The sequence below is a fragment of the Kogia breviceps genome, chromosome 7 (genome assembly GCF_026419965.1).
Source record: "Kogia breviceps isolate mKogBre1 chromosome 7, mKogBre1 haplotype 1, whole genome shotgun sequence".
Classification (NCBI taxonomy): Eukaryota; Metazoa; Chordata; class Mammalia; order Artiodactyla; family Physeteridae; genus Kogia; species Kogia breviceps.
In genome coordinates, this window is record NC_081316.1 from 37,779,845 (window position 1) to 37,806,216 (window position 26,372).

General features: G+C 53.0%; 2 protein-coding genes across 2 annotated transcripts; one reads left to right on the plus strand and one right to left on the minus strand.

Annotated features, from left to right (window-relative positions):
- The first annotated feature begins 822 nt into the window (after positions 1-822).
- IGSF22 (immunoglobulin superfamily member 22) lies at positions 823-19,208 on the plus strand. Its single transcript, XM_059068899.2, has 22 exons — positions 823-931; positions 2,471-2,602; positions 2,816-2,952; positions 4,141-4,240; positions 4,323-4,362; positions 4,570-4,741; positions 5,415-5,528; positions 6,090-6,252; positions 6,905-7,177; positions 8,107-8,391; positions 9,114-9,238; positions 9,327-9,468; positions 9,622-9,918; positions 11,036-11,338; positions 12,120-12,293; positions 12,506-12,634; positions 13,268-13,564; positions 14,055-14,143; positions 14,343-14,535; positions 15,650-15,949; positions 16,739-17,068; positions 18,971-19,208. Exons 1-22 carry the CDS (start codon positions 823-825, stop codon positions 19,039-19,041), a joined length of 3,975 nt encoding a protein of 1,324 aa, XP_058924882.1. The 3' UTR covers positions 19,042-19,208.
- Positions 17,605-25,143, minus strand: TMEM86A (transmembrane protein 86A). The gene is made up of 3 exons (XM_059068891.2): positions 24,913-25,143; positions 22,541-22,805; positions 17,605-22,154 (listed from the first exon to the last, which is right to left on the minus strand). Exons 1-3 carry the CDS (start codon positions 24,931-24,933, stop codon positions 21,718-21,720), a joined length of 723 nt encoding a protein of 240 aa, XP_058924874.1. The 5' UTR covers positions 24,934-25,143; the 3' UTR covers positions 17,605-21,717.
- Positions 25,144-26,372: the final 1,229 nt, after the last annotated feature.

The window sequence follows — 26,372 nt, forward strand, 5'->3', positions numbered from 1 at the left end:
AAAAAAGGGTAGAGACAAAAACATATTCATATTTGCCTGAAGGAGCTCCAGAAAGAGCCCAGAGACCACAAGTGGTTACCTGCTGGGGAGGGCTGGGAGATGGAGGGGCTTGGGAGCCGGAGGGAGCCTCTTCACATAGATGTTTATATTGTTTTACTTTTTAACTATATGATTGAATTACCAATTCAAAAAAAAGTATAAGAAATAAAAACTCAATCTCTGTCTTTAACATGTCGCAAACGAAAGCAGAGCTGTAGCAATGCTTTGTCATCTGTCTTAGCAATCCCCCCATGCCAGGGCTCCCCAGGGCCCAGCAAGAAGATCCACAGTTTCCTTTCAAGGCCTGCTCCAGTGTGGCTTAGTCAGGAAGTTCCTTCTCAGTTCTGACTTCATTCTCTCCTGATAAAACCTCCAGCACTGCCCCCCTAGTTCCATGTAGCTATCAGTAGTTATCCTCAACTCCCTCTGGGCCTTACTGGGTGTGCTGGGTAAGTCGAAATCCTACCTTCTCCCCCTCCATATACTTGGAATAGTTTGGCGCTAGTCAGTGGCGGACAGGCCCATTGGTCCTTGTAGCCAACCAGGGAAAGGGAGACACTAAGGGAAGAGAAGAGAGGCCAGAGAGAAGAGGCTTGCTGCCCAACCTCTCCTCACCCTCTCCTGTGCACAGCCATTTCCCCCGTGTCCACCTGTCCCATCCCTTACCCCGCCCCACACACACATAAGAACATCTCTGAGTCTCCCTCTTGCTCCCTTCCTTGTCCTTCATGGCCTCATCCTCTTCCTGGTCCTCCCAGGTGAGTGCCCACGCCTGCTGTCACCATGACGACCATTCACCACAAGGAGATGCTTCAGGAGCACGTGTCCATGGAGTTCTCCAGTTCCACCACCCACATGCAGACCTTCTCCCAGACAACCAAGATCGTGGGAGGCAAGTAGAGTGGGATGGCTGGAGGAGGGGGTCAGTAATCAGGTAGGGGCAGCCTTTCTTCCTCCAGTCTTTGTGACTGCTGGGCCCCTCAAGAGCCCAAGATACCACCAGCAGCCCTTCCCAACCTGTGTTTCTAATCTGTGCTTTGATAAAGCTTAGCCAGCCAGATGGTCACCCACAGATCCAACCTCCAGAAAAAAATCTTAGGAAAAATCAGTCACATGGATGTGTGTGAGTGATTGATGAACTCTCAGTTGCTTAAGATCAGAGCCATAGGTAAATACCATCTCTGATGGTAGAATTTCAGGCATGGAGGAAGTTAGGGAGGTAGCAACCTTATCTACCTATGAATAATAATGCTGGCCCTGCCTCACTTAAGAGAAGACCTGAAGCTGCCAGTGCAGAGAAGATGAACACGTAAACAAGTGACTTGAGCTTCCAGGCACTCAGCCCTTGGGGACCAGACTTGGGGGAGGGCAGATCCAAGGGAAAGCTGAGAAATGGTCTCAGAGCAGAACAGACTGTTTTAGTCATGTCTCTAGAGGAAAGTGATTAAAAGATGGCCAGGGACCAGGATATTGAATTCCTGTCCTCCCAGTCGTTGCCCTCTCCTTCAGAGTCCTCTGTGCACAGAGGTGAAGACCAGATAAACACTTTACACCAATTCCTCCTGGCCAGTGAAGCAGAGCAAATGAAACAGCCAGGACTCAAGACCAGAAATTGCAAACTCAATTGACTATAGTAGCGATTCTCAGCCTTGACTGTGCACCAGAGTCATGTTAGTGTAGGAGTGGGGGGAGAGGGGAGTGAAAAAAAACAGCGATATGTGAGGCTCACCTCAGAGGGTTAAATCTGGTGGGTTTTTGTTTTTTGTTTTTTTAAGATCTCCGGGGATTCTGATGTGCAGCCAGTGTTGAAAACCACTGGCCGATAGTGTCCAGGCAGGGAACATAAATGCAGAAAAAAGACTGAGGTGAACTGGACAGGATGTAGTCCATCTAAAGGGACAGTCACTCTTCACCTCCCTCCCACTGACTGTTATCATATGGGAATGTAAGTCCAGTGCTGAGGGTCCAGAAATCTGCATTTTTATGTGAAATCTCTCCATTTTTAGATGTAGGGCTATTTTTTGTTTAAACATTGTAAAGGTCAAATAAGACGTGTAGACCAGGTGCAGCCTTTAGAACTCCGGTCACTATTTAATGCTACTGGGGGACCAGAACTTCCAGAAGAGAAGCCTAAGAGACCCATAAAATCCCAAAGACAAGTTTCCGTCTAAGAGAGAAAAAAGTAGAACTCAAGGCTTTGACCCAATAAAGATTGACCAGAGTGGTGGATGAGGGTTGGCTCCCCTAGTGGTTGAAATTTGCCATAACACAATGACCCACCGACGCTAAGGTCCTTGTTTCTCGGCCAGTGCTGGTCCTGCCCCTCTGCTGACCTAAAATGCTCCACCGTCCCCTCAAGAAAAGGTTAGCCCTCCAATTCCAGGCTAAGCTCCGCCTGTAGCCCATTCTGACCTCTCGTCTGCCGCCACAGAGGAAGTCGTGACGACGAAGTCCTCCAGCACCACAGAGTTCTTCAGCTTGGTGACCCGGAGTTCCAACATCCCTGCTGGCGAGAGCATCCCTGAGTTCGTGGATAAGCCTCAGCCGGTCACCGCGCCCGAGGGTGCGTCCCTCCCCGCGTCTCTCCAGGCCCCTGGGTGCTTCCCTTCCCCCGCCCCCCAGTGACCCAGCCGCCACCACCACCACCACTGTCCTCTAAATACACAATCACTGGCTGGGTCGGGCTGAGGGTCCCTGCCCTGCCTTGGGCTGGGAGCAGGTAGAAGGTGCAGCTTGGAGGCTAAGAGGGAAAAAATAGGTCCTGTGCCCACTGCAGGGGATAAAGCCATGTTCCGAGTCCGGGTGCAGGGGAACCCCAAACCCAACATCTCCTGGAAGAGAGAGAGCGGCACCCCCATCAAGGAGTCCGCCAAGATATTCTACGACAGCGTTAACGAGGAGCACGTGCTGAAGGTGCGAGGTCCAGCTACCCATAAGGTCGGAGGCGGGGACCCCTGGCATGGGCTGCAGGTCCTGTCGCAAACAAGAGATCCACAATGGAGACCCAAGAACTGGGAGATGGGAAAAGGGGCTGTCATTGCCCTAGAGGAGGGGCAGGATAAGAGAAACCATGTCAGGAGCTGGGGGGTGGCCAGAGTGAGCAGGGGACCAAAATGAGGGGTGGGGTAAGGCAGAGCTAGGACAATGCCAGAACAAGGAGGGGGCAAGACCAAATGGAAGAGAAAGAGAGGTTCCAGAAGGTGAGTGAGCCCAAAAGGAACGTGAAACCAAAGCTATGGGCGTGACTAGAAGGGGCTAAGACCACGGTGGGCGGAGCCAGGCTGAGCACGGAGGGAGTGGCTGGTCCTAGAGTGTAGGTGAGGGTGAGGGTTCCTGGGCTGTTCAGGGGAACCTTCCAGAAGAGCAATGCCAAAGGCTGATCATCCTAAGGTCTAGCTATCTTCTGCATGCAGCCTCTGGCTGCAGACCCTTTGAGGAGAGGGAGGGATGGGTTCCTGGGAGACCTAGGCCTATAATTAATTACTCCTGTTTCTCGTCCTGCCCGGACTTCCCACTGTGAAAGGCAAAAGAGCCTCCCTTCTCCCCACAGACGCAAGTTGCTTCCTTCTCCCGAAGGCGCATTCTAGGACCCTTAGCCCCTACAGCACACACAAGCTGCCCCAGAGCCCCCACTACTGGCCACTTCTTACACAAGCTCATTCATTCGGCAAGCACTTTCCAGGAAGCCACTGGTACCTAAGTGCCTTTCTACAGGCGCCAGGGCAGCCTTGTTCACCCCCATTTCCTCAGGGGCTCAGGCCAATACCTGGTACAGAGGAGTAAATCCGTGTTAAATAAAGGCGTACTCAGCCCAGTGCCAGAAACTGCAGATAAAGTTGCAAATCAGAGGAAGTCCCTGTCATCCAGGAGCTCACAGCCAAGGGGGAGAATCCAATGCAGAATCAGGCTTCAAAGAGACACACGCACACTGACTGCAACCTGGCACCTCCCAATCACAGAGGCTGCTCAATCCTCCACACATACATCCTACACTCAGCTGCTCCCCCAGCCCAAAAGAAACACCCTCCTTTCCCATCTCACAGAGAGTCTCCCTGTGGTTCCCTCCCCACCTCCCCTACTAATGGCCTGACTCTGATCCAGCTGGAGCCGCTGACCTCGGATGACTCTGACGACTACAAGTGCATTGCAAGCAATGACCATGCAGATGCCATCTACACCGTGTCGTTGCTTGTGACCGAGGGTGAGCCAGCCCCATTCTCCTGGCCTTTCCTCTTAGGGACCAAACTCCCTCTGTCTGACCCTGTCCCTCTCTCTGTTCTCAGGTCAAGAAAAATTGGAATTCAAAAAGATGTTGAAGAAGAGGTGAGGCTGGGAAGCTCCTCTGCCCAGGGTGTGGTCCCCCCACCCTCCAGGCTAGAGCTTCTGGAAGGCCTTTCAACAGCCCCCTGAATTAATGGCCCAGCCTCCAAGAATCCATGGAGTAGGGGGGAGCACCTCATGGTTGGGAGAGGCTCCTTCTGTCTTCAGAGAAAGGCACTAAGTCCAAGCTTGGCACCCACTTCCTTCCAGGGGACACCCTCCTCCCAAGAAGCAGCAGAAGGTGACGGATGAGAAAGAGATGCTGGAGATTTTGTCCAAGGTGCCCAAGAAGGACTTTGAGAAGGTCTGTATGGAGTATGGTTTCACAGACTTCCGGGGGCTGCTCAAGAAGCTCAAAGGGATGAAGAAAGTGGAGGTAGAGGTCAGTGCCCATCAGGGAGCAGGGAGCTGCAGGCCAGGGGCTGGGCCTTACCGAAAGTGCTAGTGCCTGTGTGACTCCCGGTGGCAAGGTCTCCCCACCATGCACGTGCATACTCAAGGGCATTCTCTACTGCAAGGGCAGGCAAGGAACTCAGGTCACCCTCCTTCTACCTCTTTTCTCTTCACCGCTCCCTAATGTATTTGCATGGACTTTGGAGTCAGACAGACCTGGGTTCAAAGTCCAGTTCTACTGCCTTATTAACTGAGTGAACTTGGGGGTCTCTCTGAACCTGTTTCTTCATCTGCAAAATGAAAATTATACTTCCCTTTTTCATTTGTTTTTGTGGTGTTGTTCTCATTCATTCACTCAACAACTCATAACTGTTAAGCATCTACACTGGAATTAGAAGGCCTATGTAATGGGCCCAGGTACATAGTGACTATTCCACAAATGGTGGTTCCTTTCTCTTCCCTTATCGTACCTATTTCCCCCTAAATCTTCAAGTTGTTCATTGTAGGGGGAGGGGGGTGGCAGGGACCACAGTTATCTAATCAGCCTAGTCATTTCTCCCCAGACCTTCAGGGGGCTCCTCCAGCACTGGAGACACAGTCTGGGCAGATTGCAGATTCCAGATGCCTCTGACACCTGCCTTTTTGTTACCACAATCTCTCAGACCATCCAGATTCTGAAGCCCCTGGAAGACAGAGAGACCAAGGTGGATACCACGGTGGTCTTTGACTGCATAATGGAGCTGAAGGACCCCAATGTCAAAATGACATGGATCAAGGTGGGGAGAGCACCTAGGAAGGGCCCACCCTGGAATATCATTTTTTCTCTGCACCCCTTTCCTTCCAAGACCCTCCCATTACCCATAAGCCCTGTCCTCTCCTCCATCCCATCAAAAGGTATGGCTGGTATACCATACCATACCATACCATACCATCTGGTATGGCTGAAACTGGATGAGGTCTGGGCTTTATTCTTAGATGTTCCACCAGTTTGCTGTTTGATTTGAAACAGTTACTTCCCTTTCTCTATACCTCAGTCTACCCATCTGAAAAGGCTGGATTAGATAGTCCTGCAGGTCACTGAAGATGGGCCTCTAAGAGAAAGTATCTAGTGAACTTATGCATATTAAGAGTTTGGGCCTCAGGAGAGGCAGAGACCCTGGATCCCACCGAGCCAGATGATGAGGCTAGAGAGATCTTAGGGGCCTCTGAGTGTGTTTGAGGATCTTAGAGAGGTAGATATGGCAACTTCCAGCTCAGGCTGGCTTTGGGGAATGGAGACCTCTAGAAATCTCCTCCTAAACCCCTTCATGAGCTTTTCTACCTATTCCATGAGGCAGGATAATGAGCCACTGAGGATCCAGTACTCCCTGGGCAAGTATGACATGAAGCAGATGGGCACCAAGTACATGCTGGTTATTACCAACGTGAACATGAACGATGCAGGCACCTACAGCCTGTCCGTGGGCAACAAGCGGATAAGTGCAAAGCTCACAGTGCTGGGTAAGAGTGTGGGCACCAGGCGGCACAGGAGGACACAGTCAGGGTCAGGGCAGAGGAATATCCAAGGATGGGGTCCATGGGGACGTGGGAGGCAGGACCATGAGGCTGTGCACAGATTGCATGAGGATGGGAGTTAATGGAGGAGAGAGACATGGGGTATAAGGGAGAGGACTATGAGATAAAGTGCTGTGGGGCAGTGTAGCACAGTGGTTAAGAGTACAGCTTCTGGAGTTGAACTACTGGAGTTCAAATCCCAGCTTCTGTCACTTATGAGCTGTGTATTTGGGGCAAGTGATTTAACTTCTCTTTGCCTCAGTTTTCCCATCTGTAAAATGGGAAATAATGGTAGAGTCTACCTGAATGCTTTAATGTATGCAAAATGGCCAGAATAGTACCTGGTGCATATCTAAAATCACATAGAGAAATATTCTTTCTAAAATTGCTGTTAACATTACTGGAGAGGTGACCATATGAACATCATGGGAGGAGACTCTAGGATTCACAAGCAGAACAAAAGAAGGATGCTTTCCCCAACTGTGGGCTACAGGAGGCCAATGACACCTGAGTCTTTATGTCCCCCCTTCACCATCCTACCCCTCAGGAGGGGCCAGGGATACAGCCCAGTGAATGCCCCTCCTACTCTTTGCTGCAGATGAGCCTCTGAAGTTCTTGGGAGAGATGAAGCCAATGAAGGTGACAGAGCGCCAGACAGCTGTATTTGAGATCTGTCTCTCCAAGAAAGTGCCCAACTTTGTGTGGAAGTTCAATGGAAAGGAGCTGAAGAGGGATGAAAAGTATGAAATCACTGTGTCTGAGGATGGTTTGACCCACACGCTTAAGATTAAGGATGCCAGACTCAGTGACAGTGGCGAGTTCTCTGCCGAGGTGGGGGACCTGGTTCGGAAGGCCCAGCTCACTATTGACCGTGAGTGTTTGGGCCAGAGCTTGAGGGGTGGGCTTCATGCCACAGCGACCTCCATGTGAGCATCCATCCATCCATCCATCCATCCCTCCATGTATCTGTCCATCTCCTCCTTGCAAGGCCCTTTGATGGCTACTAGAAAGATAGAGAGTTCTCTCTGCTAATTCCTAGTCTAGTGGGAGAAGCAGGTGTGGAAATGGAATTAGAACAAAAGTTCTTAAGCAAGGAGTCAAGACACTCTAGGATCTTACTATCAGCTGGGAGATAATGGGCCAAGAAATTATTAGCCTTTATGAGTCTAATATCATATATTACAGCACATCACTCTTGACTACTTACATTCTTATATTATACCTAGTTTGGAGAGTTGCACATGATGGTGGGTCATACATGTGAACCACTCTTAACACAAGTGACATGAAACAATCATTGCTGTGACTGAGGGAGACATGGAGTCTGTGAGAACCCAAAGAAGAGGTACCACCTGGCAATATCAAAAAGGATGTGATGAGATGACAGCAAAGCTTTACCAAGTAAAACAAAGAGGAGTTCAGTTTTCAGAGAAGGGGCAAGAGAAGAAGACATTCTCAGGAGAGGGAATAGCATGTGTAAAGGCCCAGACACCAGAGAGACAATGCAATTATGGCTGGAGCTCCAAGGGGACATTAGAGATATTGCCTGCAGTGCTGTGAGGAGGTAAAAGCTGTTGTCCCATTCTACATATGAGGAAAATGAGACTTGGAGAGTGAATGCACTGCACACAGTCAGCTAGCAAGTAAGAGGCAGAGCTGGGATCCTCCCTGCCGGGTACCTCTGCGACACACTTCATGTCACAAGGCCCTGTGGTTTCTAGGGTCAAAAAGAGGAGCAGGGCAGCATCTAGCTGCAGAAAAGGAGGTTGGGAGCAGGACCAGGTGTTTGTCTGTCCATAGGCATCCCTATAAAGTTTGTGAGCACGCTCAAGAATGTGCGTGTGAAAGAGAGGAGCTGTGCATGCCTTGAGTGTGAGCTGACCTCCAAGAATGTGACCCTGCGCTGGAAGAAGGACGGACAGCTGCTGGAGCGTAGCTCCAAATACAGCATGAGCCATGAGGGCAAGCGAGCGGAGCTGGTCATCGAGGATGCACAGCTCAGTGACGGTGGCGAGTACACTGTGGTGGCCATGCAGGATGGGGACCCCGTGGAATACTGCAGTACTGCTGTAGTCACTGTGGAAGGTATACACCCACCCTGTCAGTCCCCACTGACCAACCCCCCAGCCCTAACAGTTTCCTACTGTGGACACCCACCAGTCCCCTGACGGACTTCAATCCTCCTCCAGACCATGATCTAATTCTACCTCCCCACTCTGACCACCCCCATCTCCCAAATTGTGACCATCTCTACCTCCTAGACCCTGACCATCCCTCATCTTTTGAACTCTATCCAAAATCCCTTGACTTCATCCATCCTTTACTTCCAGACTCTGACCATCCCCAGCAAACCTGGTCATCCCACACCCCTAGACCCTGACCAGCCCCTACGCACTATCCCTGACCACTCCTCACTAACTCTGACCACCCTCAACTCCCAATAAACGCTGGGCATCCCACAGACCAGCATAACCAGCTAAATATCCCAACTCCACTAACCACTTGCATCCCACCATCTAGTCCCCTTCTTCACCTGAGCATCCTAAGTCCGCACTGACCATCCTCCGATGATCAGCCCCCCATTAGCCATCTCCCAGAATTCCCAGTTGCCATTTCCCAATGCCATTGACTTTTCCCCAACCGCCCCCCACCTACCTGCTCTAATGCCCCCACCGACCATTACCCACTTGCCCATTTCCAAACATCTTGCTCATCATAAATGATTTTGATAGACGCCACCAGCCCTTTTCCCGTAAGTCCCTTCCACCCCGATACCCTAACCCAGCCCCTGCCCCCTTTCTCTCGAGAGCGGCTGGCCACCGTGAAGAGCGGGATGTCCGACGTGCACGCGGCCACCGGCAGCCCGGCTGAGCTGTGCGTAGTGCTGAACGACGAAAAGGTGGATGGCGTGTGGCTGAAGGATGCCGAGGAGGTCCGAGGCAGGGGCCAGGGAAGGGAATGAAGGACGAAGGGGTCGACCGGGCATACACTCGCACTCATGACCGCCCCTCGCCCAGCAGATCACGGACTTGACCGGCGTGCAGATCGTGAAGCAGGGTGCGGTACACAAGCTCATCTTCCCCAATATGGGGCCAGAGCACGAGGGCAAGTACACATTCAGGGCCAAGGGTGCAGAGAGCGAAGCCTCGGTATTTATCGCAGGTAAGGTCGCCACCAACCATGGACAAAGCTAGACCACGCCTGGCCCGCCCACCTACTCCTAGCTCCTCCCCCACCCCCATGGGCTCCTCCTCCACCCCTCGGCTCCTCCCGCATCCCTGCTCTTCGAGCCTTCCCTGCCGCCCCTCCCTGCAGATCCTCCAACCATCGACCCATCGGTACTGGAGGCACTGGCCGTGCACCCGGTGACCGTGAAGGTGGGCCACACCGCGAACATCAAGGTGCCCTTCCGGGCCAAGCCGCTGCCCAAAGTGACGTGGTACAAGGACGGCATGGAGGTGACGGAAGAGGAACGCGTGTCCATGGAGCGTGGGGTAGACCAGGCGCTGCTCACCATTTCAAACTGTGCGCGGGAGGACAGTGGCATCGTTATGCTCAAGCTCAAGAATGACCATGGCTCCACCACAGCCACTCTGCACCTCAGCGTGCTGGGTGAGGCCAGGACCCTCGCTTGGCTGGGCTGGGGGCCACCACGCAGGCTGAGGAGAGAGTTGGAGCTCGGGTTGAGAATGGGAATGAAGTGCTGGCTTTGCAGCCAGAAGAAGCCCATTTCCTAACTTCCTAACTAGGTGGCCTTGGGCAGGTCCATTAACTTTCCTGAGCCTCAGCTTCTCATCTGCGACAGGGTGGTTTTTTAAAGTGCCTACATCAAGTGAATTTAAAGACTAGAGCAGAGTGCACAGCACATAGTTGACCTTCAGATGTTGGTGCAGTATTGTAACTGACTTGGAATGAGGACGTGGTTGGAAGTAAGGTGGAAATGAGGTAAAAGAGAGGTGGAATTTAGGATGAAAGTGAGATTCATTGGGAAGAATATTGGAGTTGGAAGTGAAATGCAGTGAGGGGAGGTGAGATAGGGTTGAGGAGAGAATGAAATTGGAGAGAAAGATGGAATGGGGGTGGAAATGGTATTTGGGATGGGTCTGAACATAAAGTTAAGGAAAGAGATGAGGAGCTGGCCTTAGTGAACTCATATTCAACGTGCAACACACACACACACACACACACACACACACACACACACACACACACACCAGCATCACCTCCTCTACCTGCATCTCCATCAAGCTGTGGGTTTGGATGGATTGGGTTTCAGTTCAGTTCGGCAGCATGACTGAGCACCTCCTCTGTGTTCTCAGTACTGGGGACACAGGACGAGTTATCCCCAGCAGTCCCTCAACCCAAAAGGGATAAAAACCGGCAGACATGTAATTATAAAATAAACTGTAATAAAAGAAAGTACTGGAGTTCTGGAAGCTGAGAGGAGGGGAGACCTTGTCTGGAAGAGGTAAGTGGGAATTAGCTGAGGCAGGGGTCCCTCAGGTCTCCAGTTCACTCATTCCTAGGTGGACAGGAATCTCGGGGGGAGGGGGCAGGGATCAAGCTATTTGCGCATGTCTTAGGAAAACAGTGACAGAGGGAAGGACAAGGGATCCTCAAAGCTCAGAATCTAGCTATGTCTCAGTCTGGTGGACCGCCAACCAGTGGGATGAAGCCCTTCTGCTCCTTTGCTCCAAAGACACATTCTGATGCTATCTTCTGTCCTTAGACCGTCCCAAGCCTCCCCAAGGCCGGGTGGAGTTCCTGGAGCTCTCGGGTAATTGTGTGCACATGAAGTGGAAGGCCCCGAAGGACAATGGCGGGAGGCCTATAACACAGTTCATAGTGGAACGGAAGGCAGTCGGCAAGAAGTCCTGGATTAAGATTGGTGAGGTGGAAAGCAAAGTCACCAAATTCTCCACCAACAAGGTGGAAGAGGGGAAAGCCTACCAGTTTCGTATCCTGGCCGTCAATTCGGAAGGAGTGAGCGACCCGCTGGAGACAGAGGAAGTGTTTGCAGGAAATCCTATTGGTCAGTGAGATAGCCCCGTGCTCCATGGGGACCTCAGGGGCCACCGTGGGGACCTTCAGCCGGTGAGGAGTGCTGGTCTGTGGGAGATTCCGCAGGGCCATCTCTAGCTGCCCTACGAGACAGATGGATTCTAGAATAAGAGCAGAAGATCGTTTTGGACAGGAATTGTCAACTTTTTCCAGTCAGATCACATGCACAACACACTCCCGTGTGTATATCCAGAACTGTGCACGATTCCAGGGAGATAACTCCAATTGTTTCTCCATTCCAGAAATCATCCCATATCCAAGGGAGAGTAATGTTACTTTAGGGATAGCCTTGAATCCATTCTAACTTTTTTTTCAAAGAAAACCCTTGACAACATTGGCATTTTAATTATGATCACTAGTTAATTACTTGCTACACTCCTCCCAACTGATCTCCATGTTTCTGTGTGTCAAGACAGTACATTAAAAACCGTGCCACTGGGGATGCCACAGGTTGGAAAATTCAAGTTGGCGGTTCTCTATCTTGGCTACACACTAGAATCACTTGAGATCTCTAAAAAAATGCTGATTCCTGGTCTCCACCCTAGGCCAACTGAATTAGAATCAGGACAAAGGACCCAGACACTAGTTGTTGGTGGGGTTTTGGGGGGTTTTTATTACTCCCACATGACATTTATGTGCAACCAGAGTTAATCGTTGGCTTAAGTTTTCTTAAGGACCAGAGCTCAGCATGGGGTGGGCAACTGTCTACAAGCTCCCCCTCCTAACCTCTGCCCTCTCTCTCTCTCCCACAGAGCCTCCTGGTCTTGCCTCCCAGCCCCAAGTGACCGACGTGACCAAAGAGGCTGTGACCATCACATGGAATGCCCCCACCCAAGATGGGGGAGCCCCAGTGCTCGGCTACACTGTGGAGCGGAAGAAGAAAGACAGTAACCTGTGGGTGCCAGTCAACAAGGACCCCATCCAGGGTGAGGTCGAGGGACAAAGGCCCAGGAGGGACCAAGGGAGACTTTGTTGGGTGGACCTGTGTACCCGGGCTGCTCTGAACATACTCCCTCCTCCAACTCCTTTGTGGGTTTTAATAGCATCTCATGACCCCCTCTTCCATATCCACTCACTCTATGGTCTCCTACCACGTGGACCACCCCTGGCCTCATTACCCCTCAAATTCCCATTTCAGGCACGAAGTACACTGTGGATGGTCTCCTGGAGGACACAGAATATGAATTCCGAGTTGTAGCTGTGAATAAGGCAGGCCCCGGGCAGCCTAGTATGCCATCCAGCTCAGTGGTAGCCAAGGACCCTGTCAGTGAGTATGGTGATGCCAGACCCCAACACATAGTGGAATTAGCCGTTTGAGGTAGAAAGAGGATTTCTTCCCGGGAAAGTCTAACAGGAGGGGATCACACAGTCTCCACTCTCTGGGAGCTGCCAGCCTGATAGAGGGACAAGATTCACACACAAGAGAAAGCCAGCAAATAAAGATTGAGAGTCAGGGACAGCGAGGAGGTGGGTGGAAAAATGTTTTTATCAAATGTTGAGTATGTCTGGTTAGGTGAGGTAGTAGAAGCATGTTTGAGGATTGAGCAGGGGTGTTGGGTAAATGGTTGGGTGGGTGCTGAGCTTAGGTGGTGAGATGGGGATATCACACCTGAATGGGTGTGGTGCAGAGGGCTGAGCTAAAGGCTGGAGTTTTGAATACAGAGGGGTTGAGTGTAGAGTGTATATTGAATCTGGAGGGTTTTGACTTCAAGGGTGAAAGTATGGAGACTGAGAGAATTAAATTTAGAGGTTGTTGAAGGTGAAAGGCTGGGTATTGAGCATTTTAACTGTGAGTGTTGAAGGTAGAGGTGTTGAAAGTTAGGGGTATTGAGTGCGGGAATCGGGCATGGCATTGAGTGGAGAAGAATCTGGGGGCTGACTAGTTGTCTGTGTCACGCAGAACCCCCTGGCCTGGTGCAGGGCCTGCAGGTGTCGGATTCCTCCAACTCCAGCATCTCCCTGGCCTGGCTGGAGCCTGCCGAGGGAGACCCACCCTCTGGCTACATCCTTGAGATGCGGGCTGAAGACATCAAGGAGTGGTCCAAGTGCACAAAGATCCCCATCTTAGGCACCTGCTACACAGTAGGAGGCCTCAACGAGAGGCAGAAATACTTCTTCCGAATACGGGCTGTGAACGAGGCTGGGTGTGGGGAGCCTGTGGAGCTGGACGAGGGGGTCCGTGCCATGCCACCACCAGGTGAGGGATGCAGACAGGCCTGGGGTTTAGGACCCAACATCCTAGCTCCACACCTTCCTCTCTGGGACCTCATCCCACAGGAGAAAACTGGGTGACGCTGTGATCAAGAAAGAGTCATCCATGCTTGTGCCTGGACAGAGCTAGGGATAACCCCAGGGGCTTCCCTGCCAAAAACAACAAATAAAATGAAAAACAAAAACCCCACTCATTGTGTGCCGAACAGTATCTACTGTGTGCCAAGGGAGGTGTTAGGGATTTAGAAAAAAATAAGACACAGGACCTGCCCTAAAGAGTCATATAATAATAGAGGGAGACAGATGAGAAAAAATTTAAAAATGCTTCACAGCATTGCAGGGTTGCTAGATGTCTGTATGGCCTGTAGTGAGAGCATGAAGGAGAAGAGGTTGGGAAAAGCTTTGGAGGGGAGGCTTAAAGCTAAGTCTTCTGGAAAGAGTGTTCCATGCTCCCATCTCTGTCTCCTCCATCTCAGCTGCTCCCAAGTTTGACCTCGGTGCCCGGCTGAAAAGTCCCATGGTGGTTCGCGCTGGGACAGCCCTCTGCATCCATGCCGCCTTCTCTGTGAGTCCTACCCTGACCCCCAGACGCCCACCACTTAACCAAGTTGGCTGCTACAGCTATCATAGTCTCTGCCTCTGCCTCTGCCCCTAGCCAGACCCGTGGCCTCAGAGCCTGGCAGGAGACTCCTGGACAGTGGGACAGGGCCTGCCCCCAAATACCACCCAGGTGACCCCTGGTGCCATCTCCTGTCACCACCCAGGGCTCACCACCACCCAACGTGATCTGGCTGAAGGATGGCATGCCCAGCAAGGGCAGGGAAGCCATCACCGAGAGCAAAAACCACTCCCAGTTCCTCATCAGCAGCACCAGGCGCTCTGACTCGGGGGTGTACCGCATCTTGCTCCAGAATGAGTTTGGAGAGGCGTACCATGACATCCACGTGCGTGTGGCAGGTACGACAACAGGTAGAGGCCTGGGGAGGCATCACTGCACACACTCCTTTGTGCTGCTTGAGTGCCTACCACTGTAAAGTCATGCCTTAAGGTAGTCAAGTCTTCTTTGGCACCACAGGACAAGACTTTATCAGCCTTTGCCTTAACGCCAAGGGTTGTTTTCACTTTTTCTCAGTGTCTTGAAGCCCCAGAGGCATTGAACTAGGACCCAGCCCTTGTTTCAGTCTCAGTCGTAATGCGGAGAGCTTCGGGGCATAGGCAGAGTAGGGTTTGTGAGCATAGAGAGAGCAGAGAATGGGTAAGAGGCGGGAGGGACAGATGGAAAGGAGTCCATTAAAACTTGGGGTAATTTGCCTATATGTTATTGGAAATACTTTTAAAGTTTGTGATGTGGCCACCGAGAAAGCCTTTTGGGGGAAACTTCACAGTCCCACAGTGTCATTGCCATACAGCTTCATTAGAATTCTTGAACCACAGCTGAAATGAGCCTTCTATTATTTTTCACTCCCCCCAGATATTTAGAATTTTAATAGTAAAGGTGGTGGGTAATAACTTGGGAAGAGCCTTTTCATTATCTTAGGTTGCAGGAAACTTTGTAGGTTTTGAGGTTTAACACATTGTGTATTATTACATTTACATTAATCACTATGCCAAAGAGTATGTGAAACATTCTTTTGCATCGGTGCATTTTGTATCTCTCTCCATTAAAATCATAACAGCCCCCCCAAATTGGGTGGCCTCTTAGAGGCGGCTGGAAGCTTTATAATAAAGCCCTAAACCCCCAAGAGATGAACAGGTGAACTTTTATTGAACAGATCCTACATGCCAGGCACTTTATGCAACGTTTCCATGATAGTTATTGTTAGTCTCATTTTGCAAATGAGGAAATGGGTCTCAGAAAAGATAAGTAACTTGCCAAAGTTCACAGGGCTAGTAAGTGGCAAAGCTACACTTCATAAATAGTTCTTTCTGACTCCAACACCCCCAGCTGCCTGAGAGTTAGAAGAAGGTAAGGTGCCCCATCCAATCCTCCTTAGGGCTTGGCAGGTAGTGGGGGTGGGGGCACGATACTTCAGCCGCCCAGGGTGGCTGATGGACCTTCGGACCCTTCCAGATGTTCCGCAGCCACCCACAAACCTGCAGCTGTTCGAGGAGGTCCCCAACACGGTGACTCTGACCTGGAACCACAGCCCCGACGTGCAGGAGGACAGCGAGGCCCACTGCGTCATCATGAAGCGGGACGTCAGCACCGCCGCCTGGTTCACTGTGGCCGAGCACGTCTTCAGCAACAAGTACACGGTGACCGGGCTGCTCCCCGGCAGGAAGTACTACTTCCGAGTGCTGGCCCGGAACAAAATCGGTGACAGCGACCCGCTGGACTCCAGGGATACCTGGCTCGTCAACAAGGACAAGAGTGAGTCTGGGGACTTGGGGGTTCAGGTAAAGTCTGGGATCCCTGATGGCGGGGATGAAATAAGGGTTGCAAGGGGTACCCAAGATTTGAGGTAAAATCTGAGAAGAACTGAGGTGAAAGGCTTAATTAACATCAGGGACCCTGGGGAGAAAAGCAGAGTTCTGGAAGCCTAGGGGAGGAGTTTCCTTCAGGGTACACTGAGGCGTGGGACTAACGCGGAGGTGGGGAGCTCCCCTTGGCGGCCGGAGGGTGAGGAGGGGATGTGGAGCTGAGAGGCAGTCTGAGCCGAGAGGCTGGCTGAGGTCCTGTCTGAGGACTGAGGGAGGGTCCAAGGAGCAGAGATGACATCCAGAAACCCTGGAGGGAGAGCATTAAGGGTAAGGATAGCTGCGGGAATCTTGAAATGAGGGCCTAAACTGGAGAGAGCAGAGACCGCGGAGGCTGCGAGGGCGTTGGGGAAAGCTTGGATGGGGAGTTAAAAGCCAGATAACAGCTCGGGTCTGGAGGCTGGCGGCTGGAAAGAAGTCTAGAACGCCCGGGTCTGGAAAAGCGTAAAACCCCGCGGACCTGGTTTAGGTCTTGGAACCCATTGGGGGGGGGGCGCGGAAGGGGAACCTTAGGAACCAGTATAAAGTCGGGGCCCCAGAGTTGATAGCACGTGGGAATCTAACCCAGGTCCTCGGGGTTCCGTGAGCTGGGTCTCCGGGGCGTCTTAGGAGCTCTAAGCCGGCGCGCGATGGATGGGGGCCTTGGGGTGCGCTCACCGCCCTTCGTGTCCCGTCCGCGCAGTCGAGGACCAGAGCGCCAAGCTGAAGCGGTACCAGCAGAAAGACTGGCGCCACGCACCGCGCTTCCTGACCCCGCTCAAGCCGCACACCGTGCTGCGCGGCCAGGACTGCACCATGACCTGCGCCTTCCTTGGGAACCCACGGCCCACCGTGACCCTCTACAAGGGCGACGTCAACATCACGGCCAACTCCAAGTTCTGGTACAACTCCACCAGCGGTGTGTGCACCATCGTCATCCCCACCTGCACACTCAAGGACAGCGGAGAGTACAGCGTACTGGTGGAGAACGAGCTGGGCAAGGACCGCAGCAGCTGCCCGCTCACCATCTACGGTGAGGGTGCAGCGCCGGCCGGCCCGGGAGGGTGAGGGTGTCTGGCTGTGTCCCGCGTGGGGCGGAGGCGCAACATGGCGGCCTCTTGAGCCGTTGATCGACTCTTTTCCTATGGCTGGCGCAGGCTTTTATTTAATCTGACATGGGGTGGTGTAAACATTCTCCAACTGGCCATAGTTCGTACCACTGTCCCATCTTCTCGATGTCATTTGTTATGTGCCTGGCCCCTGCAAACTTCGGAGTTTGCAGTCCCTCAGTAGTCTGTAGTCTGCAACCTTGGTGGGCCTAGACTTGCATTTGAAAAAGACGCCAGTGGGGGCTTCCCTGGTGGCGCAGTGGTTGAGAGTCCGCCTGCCGATGCAGGGGACACGGGTTCGTGCCCCGGTCTGGGAAGATCCCACATGCCGCGGAGCGGCTGGGCCCGTGAGCCATGGCCGCTGAGCCTGCGCGACGGGAGCCTGTGCTCCACAACGGGAGAGGCCACGGGAGAGGCCACAACAGTGAGAGGCCCGCGTACAGCAAAAAAAAAAAAGACGCCAGTGATCAGGCCTAAACCAGACTTACCAATCACAATCTCCCTGGCAGGGCCCTGGAAGGAATCTTTATGTTTACAAATTTTACAAGTGGTTCTGATGTGCAGCTGGTCTGGGATGAGGCTAGATGGGAGGCACTGAAGGGAACCCAGTGGAGGGAGGCCCTCCCTCTGCACATACGTGTGCTATGTTTCTGCTCATGGGCACACATATAGGGGAAATATTCTGTTTCTTCCTACCACTCTACTGTCTTCACAGCTAAACAGCTAGTTACATGAACTGTCTAAATGCAGAGATGACCTGTTTTGCTCCTCTTTGTTTAAACTCCCTCCTAGCTTTCCCAGGATCCTTTAGATAAAAATCACAATCAGGGCTTCCCTGGTGGCGCAGTGGTTGAGAATCCGCCTGCCGATGCAGGGGACACGGGTTCAAGCCCTGGTCTGGGAAGATCCCACATGCCGCGGAGCAACTGGACCCGTGAGCCAATTACTGAGCCTGTGCGTCTGGAGCCTGTGCTGCACAACAAGGAGGCCGCGATAGTGAGAGGCCCGCACACCATGATGAAGAGTGGCCCCCGCTTGCCACAACTAGAGAAAGCCCTTGCACAGAAACAAAGGCCCAACACAACCATAAATAAATAAATAAATAAAATTTATAAAAAAAAAAAAAAAATCACAATCAACAAGGCACACACACCCCCCCCACCATCTACCTCTCCAGCCTCATCCTCTGCCACACTCTGAAGTCTCCATGGCACACTATTGGGGTCCATGGTTTCCATGGTTACAGATGCCTTTTTTTTTTTTTTTTTTCATCCTGTTATAGATGCCTTTCTCTGGGGAAAGGACCTGGTCCTGTTGCTCTGTCTCTCAAGTACTCAGCTAAGTGTCTGGCATTGAGATGACGCCTCCACAGTGGCTGCTGAACTGTGTAACAGAACTAGGCCAGGGAAGGCCCTGTGGGAGACATCCAGCTCTCATTCCACAGCTAGAGAGATCCCTGACAATTTAATTCTGGTTGTAAGCACATGGGCACAGGGCCCTGGCTCCAACACTCACCAGCCATGTGACCTTGGCAAGCCACTCTGAGCTTGTTTTCCCACGTACTGCTTAGGGCTGTCATGAGGATTAAATGAGATAGTGCACAGAAGTGCCTGGCACAATGCGTGGCAAATACGAAATGCCGAATAACTGGCAGCTCTTGGCCCCACACACCCAGCTGACCTTGGGAGACTGGGGCTGGCAAGGAGTGAGGATCCCGGGCAGGGTCCAGCCCCTGGTTCCTGCATAGCGACTGCAAGTCCAGCAATTTGGAGTTTCCCTTACCCCAGCATCATTCACACTAACAAATACTTGCTTTGCTCTTTCAGACAAAGATGACAAGGCAATTCTAGCCTCCGTCACTGAGAGTCTGCAGAAGAAATCAAAGTACCTTATGTGAGCTCCAGCCCAGACCAGGCACCCTGAGGATGCTGTGATGTGGGTGGTGCATCTTGGCCCATCCTCTGTGTGTGGTCCCAGTGAGAGAGACCCGGTTCCCTCTGTGGTGCTTGTCAACGTAAACATTCAGTGAAGGCATGGGACAATAAACTGAGTGCCTGTTCCTAACCATGGTGTGCAGCAGGGACCAAGGAGATAGACTTGGGTGTAGGATGGGGATACATAGAACCGCGACCCCTGAGAGGTAGGTCCAAACCCACCCACATGGGGAACGACCAGTCCCCTTCTGACTGGGCCTCGCCTTGCCTTCCCCTCCTCCACAGCCACACTGCACCCTGCCCTCCCTCCGGGCATAGAGGGGAAGTCTGCATCTTTCTCCCCATCCTGCCCTTCCCATTTCTTCACTCCAGGTAGGTGTGTCTTCAGAGTTCAGGGGTTGGAAGGGATCAGGACCTTGCCTCTTTAGTGTCTGGGTTTCCCACTATTTGAGAATTAAGAGCATCTGAAAGCTAGAACGGATTGGTCATCCTGCTCGCCAGCTTTCAAACTTATGTTTTGCAGCAGAAAACCCTTCCTTTAAAAAAAAAAAAAGGGGGGGAGGGCTTTCCTGGTGGTGCAGTGGTTGAGAATCCGCCTGCCGATGCAGGGGACGCGGGTTCGTGCCCTGGTCCGGGAAGATCCCACATGCCGCGGAGTGGCTGGGCCCGTGAGCCATGGCCGCTGAGCCTGTGCGTCCGGAGCCTGTGCTCCACAACGGGAGAGGCCACGACAGGGAGAGGCCCGCGTACCGCAAAAAAAAAAAAAAAAATCTTAAGAACCTACTAGACTTGAAACAAGGATGGGGGTCTTTGAGCCTTCCTCCTCTACTTTATTCTTCTGCTAGCTCCCACTAGCAGGGATCTCTGTAAAAACCCTAGTTTGAAAATCACTGATTCATTCAACACCCATATGGGGCTTGAGTCTCTTTATCACATCCCCACAACTGTACAACCCCTCTACTGATGGCGTATTCACCACCACCCAAGGCTTCCCTTTTTACTTCTGGGTCAGGGCGCTGCCCATTAAGATGCAAATGCCCCTGGAGTGGGGTGACACGTTATTCTGCCAGGGCTTCACATCTAAAGTATGAACCAGACAGTCTAATCTCATTCCTCCCCGCTGTTCAACTGAGCCCAGAGTCCAGGAAGAAAGGAGATGCTTGAAGGGAATCTGGGTCATTTTGGAGCAACTGGCAGGTCTGGGGTGGGGAGGGGAGGAGTTGGGTAGCAGTAGAGGACACTGAGTAACTAGGAGTCACCAAAGGTGCTGGGCATCTGTGCACAGGGGAGTGCATCAAGGTCAAGTTTGGATGGTGGCAAATACTACCCATCCCCCATCCTCTTGATCTACATCCTCACCCACACACGTGATTAGGAAGTGAGACAAGCTCCAACCAGCACAGTGTCAAAAGAGCCAGGGAGCCAGCCTGGCGCCAAGATGCACCGGCCAGGACTGTGACCCAGGCTGTGAGGACATCCAGGGCCCCTGGCGCCATGCCCCACACCTCCACCTCTCCAAGACAGGCACATGCCACACAGGCAGACAAGCAGAGCAGCCAATGGCCCTTGGGTATTTTTTATTTTTTTTTTCACACGAGCAATAGAATGGAGTTGTCCCATCCTTGCTCCCCTTGCATTGAATGTGCCTCGGGTCTTATGACCCTAGAGTGTCACCGGAGCCCCCTCCTCTCACTCCCAGTGCAGAAGGGGCAAGGAGGAAAGACCTGAGAGTGGGTGTGTATGTGGGGGGCATCCCAGCTCTCTGAGCCAGGCTCAGCAACCCCTCAGCAGCTCCCTGAGGCCCTCTCCCTAAAAGACTTTGACACACAGCAGGTCAGAGACAGCTGGCAGAGTAAGACATAGATAGGCTGGGAGACAGACTACACACACAAGACTCACATACAGACGCACACACAGGCTGGCCCCTTCCTTTGGCGTGGTTCACCCTAGCCCTGGGGATAGGGTCTGAGGGTGGTGGTGTGGGGCCTGAGTTCTGGGATGGCCTTTGAGAGATGGGACCAACTTGAATCCTTGGTACCCCAAACTCCCAGGCCAAAGTCATCCCCAATCTTGCCTACCTGGATAGACACCCCTTCACCTTCCCACCCAACACTTAGAGATTAAGATTGTTCAAGTAACAAGGATAGATGTGGGAAAGGGAGACTCCACCCCATCCATTCTTCCCAACTAGGGGCCTGTGAAAGGGGCTTCAAGCCCTGGACGTGGATCATCTCAGCACAGACTCTTCCTCTCCTCCCTCAACTCTATGCAAATCAGAAAGGCTGGAAGTGGGTGAGTTAGACTCTTCTATCTAGTAGAAGTAGGGGAGGTTAAGAGGATGAGCACCACGGCCCTCCAGAGGGGCTCTGTCAGTCTGGATGGGGTAGAGGTGGGGAGATATCTTCTTCTGGCTCAGCAAGGAGCATGAAACTGGCTCTTTTTAGTTCTCAGCATTGTCCTGGACCACTAGCTTTGCTAGAAAAATCCTTTTCCTGCTTATCCCCTCAACCTTGTGCATTTCACAGGTGGTACCTGCTGCCCTAGGCTGGTACTGCAGCCATCCTGATCCAGCTCTTGCAGGTTCCCAGGTTCTGGACCCCAGCGCCAGGAGAAGAGAGGGGTGACCAGAACCTGGCCCCTCATTTGGCCTTGCTCAGTCGGTAGTCTTCCACTGGCTCCCGGCTCTCGACAGCTGACAGGGCGATGAGCATCTGGGCGGTGTAGTAGGTGGACATGATGAGGGCCCGCGAGTAGGGCACCGGAAAGCAGAACTTGTTGAGGGCGATGGTCAGGTCTGAGACAATAAAGAGCAGTGCACCACTGCCCGCCGCCAGCTCAGTCCAGCGCCAGGCAGTCCCAACCAGCTGTAGCCCTGCCACAGCTCGCCAGCCCATGAAGCTGATAAGGGCCATATAGACCCCCACCAGGTAGGTGAAGGCACCTGTGAGGCATGGGTAGAGGAGGGCATAGCACAGGCCCGACAGTACTGCCATCACCAGACCTGTCCGAAGAGCCAGTGGCCGCATGCCAAAGGCCGAGGCATAGAACATGTGGGTCACAGCAAACATCAGCAGACCTAAAAGTGAGAGGGGATGATGGGATGTTGAAGGCAAGCTCAGGTGAATAATGAGTAACAGGAGGTGGGGGTAGGAGTAGAGTGCTTGGGATATAACCCAGGAGCTTTCTTTTGAGGGTAACAGGGGTGGGAAGAAATCCATGAAGGCAAAGATACCCTCCCCAACTGTCCTGTGGCACTCCAGAACTGATCACCATATCACCGGCAGGGCCATCCTCCAACAGGGGCCCCAATAGTCTTTGGCCACAGAACCCCTCAAATTCCCCATATTCTTGTTTAAAAAAACCAAAAACTAAAAAACCTCCCTTTCCCAAATCCTTGGCCCCCCAGGGCCCTCTAGCCCCCAACCCCAGGATTCCTCCCAGGTAGCTACTGTGATGACTGACCGTGCACAAAGTAGCCCTGGTCCTGCCAGATGAGGAAGGCATCACCTAGAGCAGAGAAGACGAGCCCCACAAAGATACGGGTGGCACTGGGGTGGGCCATCAGGAATCCTAGGCCGTGGGCCAGAAGGAAGAGCCAGAGGCAGAAGATGGGCAGGCACTTGATGAGGGCGCTGACCCACGATGGGCTGGACGAAGGCAGCCAGAGCACAAAATACACACAAGTGGCTTTGAAGAAGGGCACCAGCTTGGGTCCCTCACTCTTCACCTGGAGGACATAGGACAAGGGCAGCACTCAGAGCATGGGAACTCAGAAGCCCAAAGCCGGGCTCAGAGCCATCACTCTCAGCCCAGGCTTCCATCCCAAAGACAGGCCACTGCCCAAGCAGAGAGGATTGACACACAGAACCCAGTTTGGCCTGCCCCAAGCAGCCAGCAGAGTGTGAACAAGCCCATCATTACCCTGAGGCTTAATTGATTAGGAAGAGAAAGGGCTCCACTGTCCCCGCTAGTTGCATCCATTCTTGGCCCTGGGGTAGGACCAGAATAGTCACTCACTGCGCAGAAAAAAGACTTTGCAATAGTGTCCCATCTTGCAGCCCAATGCTTCTCCCTTCCTGCCCCCTCCCTCTCCTTCCCCAAAGCCCCTTTAGCCTCTCTCTGCCAGCATCAGCCCCCAGCTGTCTGGAATAGAGTGGAGTCAGCAGGAAATCACAGAGACGCCACAACTGGCCAACTCGTGATCCTCAGCAGTAGGGCCAGGACACAGGCCCAGCAACACCAGGTGAGTGCCAGGAATGTGTGAGGGTGGGCACCGTCAACCATCTCAGCCCCCACAGGCTCTCTCCCTGGCCAGTCTGCAAACTCAGCCTCCACTCCAGCTGCCCCAGCCTCAAGGTACCATCAAGGGCAAGGAGAGGAGACAGGGATGCTGCCTAGATAAATGGACCCATGAGTTAGGAGCAAGAAAACTGTCCCTGAAATACCAGCAATCTCAGGAATTGGGGGGTTGGAGAGGGTGTCAGTCAGCCTCACTTCCCAGAGAACAACAGCAACTCAAGGCCCATCAGAAAGAGGCAGGAAGGGGAGGGAGAGGTTCTCTTCCCAGCTTTTGATCAGAAGCCAGCAGTCAGGCTGGGAGGAGATGTGGAACTGAGAGGGGGAAGTTAGAGCAGCTGACTTGGTCTCAGCCGGATTAGGGGGGAGGGCAGCTAAAGAAAGGTTGTGTCCAAGGCCATGCAGGCACCAGGGGGCTGCTGCACATATTCTGAATCTGTGATCCCCTGAAGCTCCTTTTCTTGGGCCTCTGGTACCAGGGCTCTGAGAGTGATTCAGAGCAGCTGAGGTTTCCGGTATACTCATGTTCTGCCCAAAGTGATAGGCCTCTGGCTGGGTGAGCCGCCCAGCACAGGGCTCTGGGTACACACTGACTGTCAGACCTTCAGTCCCTGGTTACCTGGGACTGAGCAGGCTGTAATGAAGGAGGTTGGGAAGAGGCAGATGGTGGGTCCAGGGCCTAAGCCTGCCCTGGCTCTGCCAGGTGTGAGAGCAGTGAGAAGAGATGACTACGTTCCCTCCTATGGAGATTCCCCCATGCAGGATGGTCAGGGCAGGGACATGGGCAGAGGAGGAGACAGCTTATCCTCACAGTCCCCAGGTCTCCCCAGCCTCCACCTGCCAGCCCTTGGAAGCATGTACCCCACACCCCTCCCCCAGCCCCATATTTCCTAGAAGGAGAAACAGCAGTAGCAGCTGGGGAGGTGTTGATAGAGAGCCCAGCACTAGAAGGAGGAGGGGGCGGGGGAGAGACAAAGGGTCAGGTGAGAAAGTCTGAACAAGGGATGTCAATAGAGAACGACCTCTTTTCCTCCAGCGCGCTATCAAGGCTGTTTAGACTCAGAAGCGTGCCCTGCACCGCCCCAGACTTCTCTATAAGATGAGGAAAGAGAGGAAACACATTTGGAACAGGATTCCCAGGAGGTCCCAGTCACCCTCCTGCTCTCCCCCGCCCTCTCCCACGCCTCGCTGTGGTCTGCCCACGCAGAAGCCTGCGGCCCGCTGCCGTCCCCTTCCTCTCCCAGGCAGCGATCCAGCCGACCCGCGCCAGACACACAGCGATCAACAAAGTCACGCTTCCAAGTCACGTGCCCACTGTTTTCCTCCCTCCCTCCGACCGGCGGGGGGCGCGCAGAGGAGGGGCGCGGAGGTTTGGGATGCGGCGGACCGTGACAGCGCCGACTCCCGCATGGGGACGCGGGCCGCCGCGGGATCCCTGCGCTTCCTCGGCCACCGGCTGCTTGGCCTTCCGCAGCCCAGTCCCCAGGCCGGTGGGCTCTGGCCGCGCCGGACACTGGCTCGCTTGCTCACACACTCACCACAGTGACCGGGGACACCATGGCGGAGGCGGCGGCCGCAGCAGCTGGCACCCGGCTCCGGGCTGCAGCTGCCAGGACGCGCCCGCAGCCAGGTGGAGGCGACGACGTAACAAAGCACCAGTGACGGACAATACCTCCCGCGCGCCGGGCGCTGAGGGTTCTGTCTGCGATCCCCACGACGTCACTGCAGACACGGCCAATGAGCAGGCTGGAGTCGGCTGGCGGCGGGGCGGGAGGAGTGAGGGTGGCTGGTGATGCGTGCTAGACCCCGCCCACCACTAACCCAAACTCCCACACCCTCACACCCACACACCCGGCTGCTACTGCCCAGGGTAGAGAGGCTTGCCTATCCCTGGTGGCTGGAGGCGCGGCCCTGCAGGTCCCGCCCCTCTGGGAATCAGTGCCAAGGCATCCTGGAAAGTAACCGTGACCCCAGGCCCTGGGTGAGGAAGGAGATTGGCCGAGAGACAAACACATTCTTGCTCTGGTCACACGGCTACACACATTTTTCTCATAACCCGGGGATGAAAGGCAAAGACAGATTCCCTTCAGCCTTTAAACATGCAGTCCACACGGACACAGTTAGAATTAGACCCACAGCCTTCACTGTGTACAAACCCACATCCAAATGGACCCACGATGGTCAGCAGACGTACAACTTTCAACATGAAAAGAGACATGTAGCAGCCCATAGACCCATACATATGCACAAACACACACAGGATCACAATTACTCTTAGGCATCAAACAAGTACATGGACACAAAACGGACAACCGCAGATGGACACACATCCTTCAAGGTAAAAAGAGACACATATATAGGCATGCAGCATCCTATAGACCCATGATAAACCCAGTTACTCAATTGCCCTTAGGCACACACTTCTCACAACTCAGAGACAACTGTAACACACACAAGAACACACCAGGAATGATAGACAGGCAGACCTGAGCATACTTAAGGACCCAAAGGAGTGTGAACTAACTCCACCAAAAATGCAACTTAAGCAGATTAATGTTGATGTCACACAGACTAAAAGTACACAGGCACATTTGGAACCAAGCATGTCCAGAATCATGGGAATTACATGAGAGAAATGGTAGGCAGTCAGATAGAATGGGACTTAGTCCCAGGTTTGCCACTTCCATGCTTCCCCTCTCTGGTCTTGATTTCTTCATATATAAGATGAGTGGATGTTCTCCAAGGTTCCTCCCAAGCCCAACATGTGTAGGATTGGGAAGGGCAAGGGCTGCTGCTTTCAGGAAATTTAAGTCTAGGGGTCTTCCTGGAGATGGAGATTTCAGATACATCTTAAAGGATGGCCTGGTGGTCTTTGATCTGCCATAGGAGGGAAGTAGCTGTGTGTCAGACTTTGGGAATTGGGGCGGAGTAACCAGCCCTACTTAGCTCTAATTAGCAGCCATAAAGGAATTTTAGCAACATGAGAACACTGAGGCCC

What these genes read in the sequence shown, in the direction of transcription:
- IGSF22 (XM_059068899.2), top strand. Translation starts at nt 823, where the DNA reads ATGACGACCATTCACCACAAGGAGATGCTTCAGGAGCACGTGTCCATG. An exon ending in TGCTGTAGTCACTGTGGAAG is followed by an intron (nt 8,392 to 9,113) that starts GTATACACCCAC and finishes CTTTCTCTCGAG; the next exon opens with AGCGGCTGGCCACCGTGAAG. An exon ending in GGCTGAAGGATGCCGAGGAG is followed by an intron (nt 9,239 to 9,326) that starts GTCCGAGGCAGG and finishes CTCGCCCAGCAG; the next exon opens with ATCACGGACTTGACCGGCGT.
- TMEM86A (XM_059068891.2), bottom strand. Translation starts at nt 24,933, where the DNA reads ATGGTGTCCCCGGTCACTGTG. An exon ending in TGGTGTCCCCGGTCACTGTG is followed by an intron (nt 22,806 to 24,912) that starts GTGAGTGTGTGA and finishes TATGTCCTCCAG; the next exon opens with GTGAAGAGTGAGGGACCCAA. An exon ending in CCAGGGCTACTTTGTGCACG is followed by an intron (nt 22,155 to 22,540) that starts GTCAGTCATCAC and finishes TCTCACTTTTAG; the next exon opens with GTCTGCTGATGTTTGCTGTG.